This window comes from Vigna angularis, chromosome 2 (assembly GCF_016808095.1).
Source record: "Vigna angularis cultivar LongXiaoDou No.4 chromosome 2, ASM1680809v1, whole genome shotgun sequence".
Classification (NCBI taxonomy): domain Eukaryota; kingdom Viridiplantae; phylum Streptophyta; class Magnoliopsida; order Fabales; family Fabaceae; genus Vigna; species Vigna angularis.
In genome coordinates, this window is record NC_068971.1 from 36,895,966 (window position 1) to 36,904,989 (window position 9,024).

Here is a 9,024-nt window from a genome sequence, read left to right on the forward strand (position 1 = left end):
ATTGAAATTAAAATCCCATAGTTCTCCCATGTATCTCGCTACTCAACTCTACTTTAGCTACAACTGTAATAATATCTACTCCCGCCCACAAGTACGGTCATCACAAGTGGAAACCACAACCACAACAAGGGTGAGCTAACAGAAATAGGTCATGTAAACATACATAACATCATTCTCTTACATGTAACACCCCCAATTTTAATTTCATAAAAATGTGTAGAAATTTAAAATTTTCACAATCATGAATAAAATCATTTTTATTTTAATTGATTAATATCTACACAGGACATTTCTTTCATCTTACACGTCATGGTTATTCAATATTTACAATCTAGAGATTTATTATGAAAGAATACGACTACAAGACGATTCCAATTCATACATTAAATATACATGTCTCTTATAAATTTTCCAAAGAAATAAAACTTTTACAATTTCAATATATAAATTATCCAAATTCATCACCAACGTAAAAAGTTTAATACGTTCCTTTACATAAATTGGATAAACTTTAAATGAACTCCTATATCCTCCAATCCCTCTCTCGTCAACCTTATAATTCCTGCAATGTCTGTGTTCCTATTTGAGCTTCCATATAACATATGTTATACAATCATTGTATAATTACATACACTAACACGCAAACACACAAGTATGGGTGAGCTAAGAAAATCAATTAACATACAATTCAAATTCTACTAATTTATAATCATGTGGTAAAATTACTAATTAAACCGTTAATTCATATCAAACCATTTGACAACCTAGAATCCATTCAAACAACCATGATTCATTATTTCCAAAAATCATGATTCATTGTTCCCAACAACCATGATTCATTATTTACAACAACTAACTAATCAAACTTAACAATATATTTTACAACACAACAACTTAATCAAATTAAACATTCATTCCAAATTCATATTTTTTTTTTAAGGCATACCAAATTAACTATAACTACAAAACAGCCTTCAATAATCTAATAAAATATTGCTTAACTCAAATTAAAACAACAGTTTAGTACATTAACAGGTTCATACATCTTTATATAATTAAAATATTTTAACCATGTAGTTAATACTTTTAATCCCAAACAATTTTCTAATACTTAATATAATATCCTAATAACTAAAATTGGAAAAGTTTATTACAAGTTATTTAATATATATATATATATATATATATATATATATATATATATATATATATATTAGTATAATATTTTAAATATTCCACTAGAAAAGTTTAAGGAACTTTATCATATATATTACATTATAATATTATATACCCAAAGTCTTAAACAACATACTTAAACAAAACACGCCTTGGCATGTTGTATAATATATAACATAATAATTATAACATATAATAACCTAATGATGTACCGATCATGACCAACATATCATAATATATATATATATATATATATATATATATATATATATATATATATATATATATATATATATAGTCTTTCTAGATTTTGTTTATAATATAAGAATTTTCAATCTATGAAATACACTGGACGAACAAAAGGAAATGAGATACAACAAGATACTAACGGCCCTACCACTTAATTCAATACTTCAATTTTAAACTCAACCAATGCCTTATGATTCAAACCACTCAATATATAAAAAAATATATATTGCACCATCACATGAGAACTTTGTAATATAATATTAAAACATATGTTGGACTGAAAATTGTCCAAAATCCCAACACTTGTCCTAATTTCTCCAAATTCGCGTTTTCTATGACCTTCTCCAATAAGCCATTGAATGAAAAGAAAATGTTAATTGCTTTTGCTCTAAATAAATATTTAGTCGAGGTTTAAAGTTATTAACGGTACAAATATCAACAACCAACACAAGCTTTAAACAACTTAACTCAAAGCTCAAGTGTGTTAAAAGATTTGGAGAGATATTAACAGCCCAACAACTGTGCAAACATTAACATTCTGATGCAAATATTTCAACAAAACAGCGAGGTTTTTATGTAGTTTATACAACCAAGACAACAAGGTATTTTCTGCATAATTTTATAGCAAGACAACAAGGTATTTAAATAGTTTATATACAAAGACACTGAGATATTTCTGAAAAATTTTATAGCAGGACAGCACGGTATTTAGGTAGTTTGCATTTCCTAAACCAGATTTACCAACTAGTCACATTCATTCAGCCACAAAGTGTAATTCCTTAAGATAACTCTTTAATTTAATTAAGTTCAATCACTTTAGACTCATTTCCAATTCCTATATTCCTTCAAAACAGTAACCTGTAACTCTAAATACACTTAAACAATACATTGTATTACATCATGCGTACATTATATCTATTTTACTCATTCATGCAATTTCTCAACGTTTGATCATCAAGAAATGTAAATCGTGTGCACAACCATTCTAAGAGTGAGATTCTCTTATGTTTGGACCAGTTATTTCAAGTTAAATAGAATATGAATTACATACCCAACAATTTCTAAGTATGTAATTATCTCATTTACATTGCATTGTTTAAAATTAAGGAAGAAGAAACTCATTTATCATACTAACAAAACATATATATAACCAACTCTAAAACCAAGTCACAATAACAAACAGAGCACGACTTCCTCCCCTTTATTTCCATTTATACCTATTGCGGAGATAATTACATACCCATTATTTCTGTTACAATTTATATAATTAAGATTACACGACCATCAGCCCCCTTAGAGTATTAGATGTTTAGTTCATTAACGTTATACTGGTTCTGATACACTGATCCAAGTGAATCAACAATGAAAAGTCATATTATGCACAATAACTCAACTCTAACCTAAACTTACCCCACTGAATTCCCGTCGGGTAAATAACCCCATTGTAGCAACCGAAAACAACATATAGACATTAAATCACAGATTTATATACCCTGTTTTCACATGGTAAGTATATCATCTTAAAAAAATTATATATGCACATGTTATTGCTCAATATGCAATTCAGACCCATCATTCAAGTATCAAACACAAGCAATCCGAAACACCATTTATTCCTGAATCAAAATTGCAAGTATGCACACAGGAAAACACTGTTAAATATCTAGAAGCAGTTTAGTTCCCCATACCTGTTCCTCCTCTTTACGGTAACCCTTGGTTCGAACATTATGTATCTTGCTCTCCCAGTCTTGTGTTCTCTCTTTGACTCGCAAACTGATTCTCTTAGTGCCTCACACTAACCACCGATCTTACTCGGATTCAACATTTGGTGCTCTCCCTCGCACAAAAAAAATAAAAAAAAAACTAAGCCTTCAATCTTCATTGCTCACTGTTCTAGGGTTTGGTCCGAGAAAGAGGAAAAAACCCAAATTTGAAGAAGAAAAACAATTGGGTCAAAAGAACTTTTGATTCTAAAGAAGGAACAAAGAAAAATAATTGAAGGAGAAGAAGAATGAAGATGGGTGAGTTTCTCTCTCTCTGGTCTTCTCTCTTCCCTCTCAAAAACGCTCCCCCCCTTTTCCTACCAGTCCTCCTTTTTATTTTTTATTTCTTGAAACCTCCAAAAAAATACATTTTTAAGAAAATATGTAAAAGTTAGCCCACTTGAAGGTTCGAAGGCGCATCCATCAAGCTATGCATACACAATCAACACATACACCACAAGACCAAGCTGAATTTATTGATATATTGACCATATAATAAATATATAAAGTATATAAATTCACACATTTCAAATATTAACTTACTATTTATTATTTTATTTATTTTTTTTTTTTTTTAACATCCATGAGCATATTCACTAGACATTTACTCCATCATACTAAGTTCTGACCAATTTAAACTTCATGATGCTTTTATTAATTTAATATAAATACACGCCTTCTAAAAGTTTAACAGTATCTACAACTAAGTTTAACACATGATACTAAAATTAAACCTTATCTCAAATAAATTTTGATGACTAAATTTTTTTTTTTTTTTTCTTAGTTCTTACATTACACACATCTTCACATGACAACACATCAAATCATTAACACCTGTACTATCAGAATTCTAAGTCACCAGCATATAAGCACACAGTTTTTCGTCAAATTAAATTCACACTCAGACTCACTCGGTCGTTCACCAACTCATACCCCAATTTGTTTGAAACCATTCACTTTATATTGAATCACCATCGGGTTACTCATATACAACATAAAGTTGAGTGTCACCTCCCACCACTCTCTTAAAGAGCTTCACCGACAAGTACATCACTTCCCACCACTCTCTTGGAGCTTCACCGGACAAGTATATCACTTTCTACCACTCTCTTAGAGCTTCATCGGGCAAGTATTCACTCCCCCGTCACTCTATTATGAAGGTATACCATTAGAACTACTGATTAGTAGAGAACTTAAGGGAAAACTCATACCATACATGCCATAAAGAAAAACCTTACATGCATTGAAGAATATTAAACTAAAGAAAAAGATGAAAAAAATTGACAGACAAACTTGAAGATCTCACCGCAAGGATCACACAAGCAGACTCTAATCCCCAAACAGATAAATAGGGTGCAAGAACTCTTAAAGAGAAAGCAAATGACTCTAGAAAAGTAATAGTATAAAGATTACGTGTTTTAAAATAATAAAACTCTTTTATAACAAGTCCTTTAATATTAAAATATTTTAATATTTTTAAGTGAGTTTTTGAAATAATATTTTTTAATCTTCACATCATATAATGTTTTAGTTTAAAATATATAATATACCGTTTTCTTTAATTTTAAAGTTGTAATTCTAAGTATAAGTGGTATTAAAAATGTATTTGAAATTCCTTCCTAAATATATATATATATATATATATATATATATATATATATATATATATATATATATATATATATATATATATATATATATATATATATTTCACTCCCCTTCGAATTAAATTTACTATATCAAATGTATTTTATATTCTAAAACGTAAGTCTCCTTTTTCTATATCGTGTTCATCTCCTTTATTTATTTATCGTAAAATTTTCGAATGAAATAACTAAAATAAATTACACAATTACAATTTTCTTAAAATTTTAATATTTTCATATATTCTTCCAAGTTAGGGAACACGATTTTTACGCATTGACTTAGTTTTATATATATTTTTCTCTATTTCATTTCCAATAAAATAAAACTATGGTAAATTATAACTTCAAAAGCTTAAAAGATTTATTCAAAATTAAATTAAATTCAACTAAATTTAGATCACTGGCAATCTTTCCGCAAAAGTATGAACAGAACTAATGGATACGCAGTTATTGACCATAATAACCCTTTCCAATAAAGACACGTGGGGCCCACTTTGCCGTCACTATTTATTTATTCCAATCGACCCAGCCTTTCCTTCTATTCCCTAATTTCCGACTTCTCTGAGTTTCTCAGAGTCTCACCCGCATACACACACGTTCAGTTTCCAAACACAATCGACTTTAAATTTGAATTTGAATTTGAATTTGAATTTGGATTTGGATTTGGATTTCGATTCACTGTGATGCCTTACACGGTACGAGAGAACCTCTCGATCGGCAACATCGGCGACGCGGCCGGGATTCTTCAAAACGACACCGTTCACAGTGTCACGCACATTCTCTCCGTCCTCAGCTCTGCCTCCATCTCCTTCTTCACTGAATGGCGTCCCAGTATCTCCATCCCTGCCAAGGAAATCACCAAAGTCCATGTGGCGGACGCCGGTGCTAGTGCCGCCAAATCGGCGCTCGCGCCGGATAAGCTTCTTTACTCGCTCGAGTACGCCGGTCGTGACTTGAAGCTCGTGAGGATGGCCGTGCCTCTCCGAGACACCGAGAACGAGAACTTGTTGGATTACCTGGAAGTTTGCATCGATTTCATTGATCGCGGTCGGAAGGAAGGTTCCGTTCTCGTCCACTGTTTCGCCGGAGTTTCCAGAAGGTGCTGATTGATTTTAATTTTGTCGATTTTTTTATTACTATTATCATTTTTCTGAGTTTGATGGTTTTTGCGGTGGTTCTTGTAGTGCGGCGGTTATTACGGCTTATTTGATGAGAACCGAACGTCTATCTGTAGAAGGTGTGAAACTGAAACCAATACTTATAAAGTTATGATACCGTGTATTTGACGCGTGATTCAATAAACACTAATAATTCAATACAAAGTTTGTTTGTTTATAAGCTTTACCTTGAAGCTGAATGAAATAAGCTTGAAAATAACTTTATTCTGCCAACTTTATTAAACTAAGTTGAAAATTTTTTGTTGAAGAAATTATGTATAGCTATTTGTAAATAACAGATTTAATTATTAATTTGATGATTTACCCTCACAATTTGATGGTTTAGTCTCTACACCTAAACACTTGTCGTATTAGTCGCTACACAAATGATATTTAATCCGTTTTTAGTCTGTCATCCAAAATTGTTAGGACTAAACCGAGTTACAAGTGTATTACTAAAATAAGTAGTTTCTAGACATAGAGATGAAGGCATGAAGATTTATGTAGGTATTAGATCAAATACATAATTAAACCTAAATATTATTGTTAGTTTCTATAGTTCATAGTGCATTAACATCATTATAATCAGTTCAGTATTATTGTTAAAAGTTTATATAAGTATTTATTTTGAAAATGGACTGAGTAGGTATTGTTTATTTTTAGAAGTTGAATGGTCTGTGTCTCGGAGTTATATGTGCTTCTGTTTTTTAATGTATTTTTGTGTACTGCAGATGCCCTTGAATCGTTGAGGCAGAGCTGTGAAAATGTTTGTCCCAACGATGGTTTTCTAGAGCAGGTGTGTGCTGTTAAAGGTCTCTTTGTATGGTCGTGAAGATATTATTTTTTTAACGAAACACCAATCAGAATTATGACGTTTTTTCCTCTCTCTCAAATCTTAGTTGAAACTGTTTGAGGGGATGGGTTTCAAGGTTGATCACTCCAGCCCTATATACAAGCGCTTTCGTCTAAAAGTACTAGGTATGACTTCGTCTCCCCGACTTATTTTGGTACTTATTATTGTTGATACATGTGTCATGGCGGTATTGAAGAGAATGGAGATATTTGTTATGACCCTACTTATGTAAAAGAATATAGTGGGTGGGTCTAAGCTACACCATGCATCATTTTGGTGTGTATGATACCCTCTTGTTTGTCACATGTCATTGCTGGAATGATTCAATTTGCATTGTTTACTTTATTTTCACATGTCACCATACCCAGTACATTTTTAGGGAGTAGGAAAATCATGGGCTAGATTTTGCAGTTCCTTCATCTCCCAAATTCTGTACAGAAACATTTTTGACGAAGAAAGTTAAGTGTTTATTCTCATTATTTCTTCATCCTTATCTGTCATCATTCCTCTAGTTGTATTAATTTTCAAGTTGACTTATTCCTTGTAGCTTCTGTTTTAGTATTTTGATTACGCTTATTTTGTGCTCATATTATTCCTTTTTACTTGTTTTAGCTTGAATATGGAAAAATTTATGTAATCTGAGGAAAGAAGTATCTCTTTTTTCAGGTGAAAATCATTTATCAGGGTTGAGGATAGACAGTTCTAAATTTGGTGCAGATCCTGGCATGCCTGTCGAAATTTCTTCAGGGACAGAAGAAACCACTAAAGTAGAAAATAACCGGAGACCTACATATCGCTGTAGGAAATGCCGACGACTTGTTGCATTGCGCGAACATGTCATAGATCATGTTCCTGGTGAGGGTGAGACAGCCTTTGGGTGGAACAAACGAAGAGGTGGTAACCCTTTCAACAAATCTAAAGAATCTGACTGTTCATCCATATTTATTGAGCCTCTACGGTGGATGAAAGCTGGTAAGAAAACATTCAACTACAATACTACAATGTCTATTTTTCCAATGAGATGTGAATCTATGCCGCACTTTTTGTGAAGAACGTTCCCATACTTTTGTATAAGGGATGAAGAATGGTCTTTGATATTTTGAAGTGTGTTACCACTTTTTTCTTGCGCCTGTTGGACACTTTACTGAATTTGTTTTACTTGACTACTCCTTACATCACGTGATGTGCTGTGTGTTATACTTATACGGTTATATACATAAATATGCATAAAATTGACAACTTTTTACTGATATTTCTTGTTACTTAGTTGAGGAAGGTGCATTGGAGGGAAAGCTGTCCTGTGCTCATTGTGACGCTCGTTTGGGATACTTCACTTGGGCAGGCATACAATGCAGCTGCGGAAGCTGGATAACCCCAGCATTTCAACTCCACAAAAGCCGGATAGACATAAGCCCCATGTAACCCTTCTTTCTCCACTTTATGCATATCCTCATTCCTCAGTAAGGGATGCACCCTATATTTTTGTCGTTGTTCTTGGACTTGTGCTCTGCCTCAAGCTTTCGAAGTTGGTCCACTGCCAATGAAGTAATGGAAGGAAGGATTGAAGTCTTGTTCAAGTATTCCAGGTAAAACCAATGCTGTTATGAAAGGGAGGATTATAGTGTTACACTCTTGTGCTTCTTCCAGAATGGCGTTTGGAGCTACGATTAGAGATTAAAAAATTAGGGGTTTTAGAAAATGGAGAGGCATGATTTGGGTTTTCAAATATTGGGATTTGTTCCTTCAATGATTTTACCATAAGCAAACATGTTTTTCTGCGAACGATTTTACCATTGTACTTTTCTTTTCTTATGCAAATTTTTTTCTTGAGGTGTGAAGAAACTGGCTACAAGTTGAAATACATACGCAAAAACCCCAATGCTGATATATTATTTCTAGTCTATCATTTCCAGGCCCCTTCTCTTTTGATCATTATCCACCAGGCAATTGGATAAGAACTCGATTGTTCCTTAGATCACAATTAATTGTTAAACGTGTCATCGGATCTTATCAGGTCCCATGTACATAGATATCTTGTCAAATTTTGATTTAGGATACGGTTAAAAAAAAAAAGAGTAGGATTTCCCTAGGCTTAACGTTGTTTATAGCTAGTTCTTGGGGTGCTTGAATTTTCGTGGCATCACTTAACATGATACTAAAACACTAGTTAATATTATTGC

The 9,024-nt window shown here is 32.3% G+C and overlaps 1 protein-coding gene and 1 long non-coding RNA gene across 3 annotated transcripts; one reads left to right on the forward strand and one right to left on the reverse strand.

Moving 5' to 3' along the window:
- Nucleotides 1-359: 359 nt before the first annotated feature.
- LOC128195517 (uncharacterized) lies at nucleotides 360-3,742 on the reverse strand. 2 transcript variants are annotated; one of them, XR_008247138.1, is made up of 2 exons: nucleotides 3,114-3,742; nucleotides 360-579 (listed from the first exon to the last, which is right to left on the reverse strand). It is a non-coding gene; the product is annotated as an uncharacterized LOC128195517 (long non-coding RNA). The 2 variants fall into 2 exon arrangements; XR_008247139.1 differs by having other exon boundaries at nucleotides 360-633.
- Nucleotides 3,743-5,388: 1,646 nt separating this feature from the next.
- LOC108327738 (uncharacterized) lies at nucleotides 5,389-8,745 on the forward strand. Its single transcript, XM_017561431.2, has 6 exons — nucleotides 5,389-5,933; nucleotides 6,019-6,071; nucleotides 6,723-6,787; nucleotides 6,891-6,969; nucleotides 7,511-7,816; nucleotides 8,112-8,745. The coding sequence occupies exons 1-6, from the start codon at nucleotides 5,518-5,520 to the stop codon at nucleotides 8,264-8,266; spliced, it is 1,074 nt and encodes a 357-aa protein (XP_017416920.1). The 5' UTR covers nucleotides 5,389-5,517; the 3' UTR covers nucleotides 8,267-8,745.
- Nucleotides 8,746-9,024: the final 279 nt, after the last annotated feature.

What these genes read in the sequence shown, in the direction of transcription:
- LOC108327738 (XM_017561431.2), top strand. Translation starts at nt 5,518, where the DNA reads ATGCCTTACACGGTACGAGAGAACCTCTCGATCGGCAACATCGGCGAC. An exon ending in ACGATGGTTTTCTAGAGCAG is followed by an intron (nt 6,788 to 6,890) that starts GTGTGTGCTGTT and finishes CTCAAATCTTAG; the next exon opens with TTGAAACTGTTTGAGGGGAT. An exon ending in CTTTCGTCTAAAAGTACTAG is followed by an intron (nt 6,970 to 7,510) that starts GTATGACTTCGT and finishes CTCTTTTTTCAG; the next exon opens with GTGAAAATCATTTATCAGGG.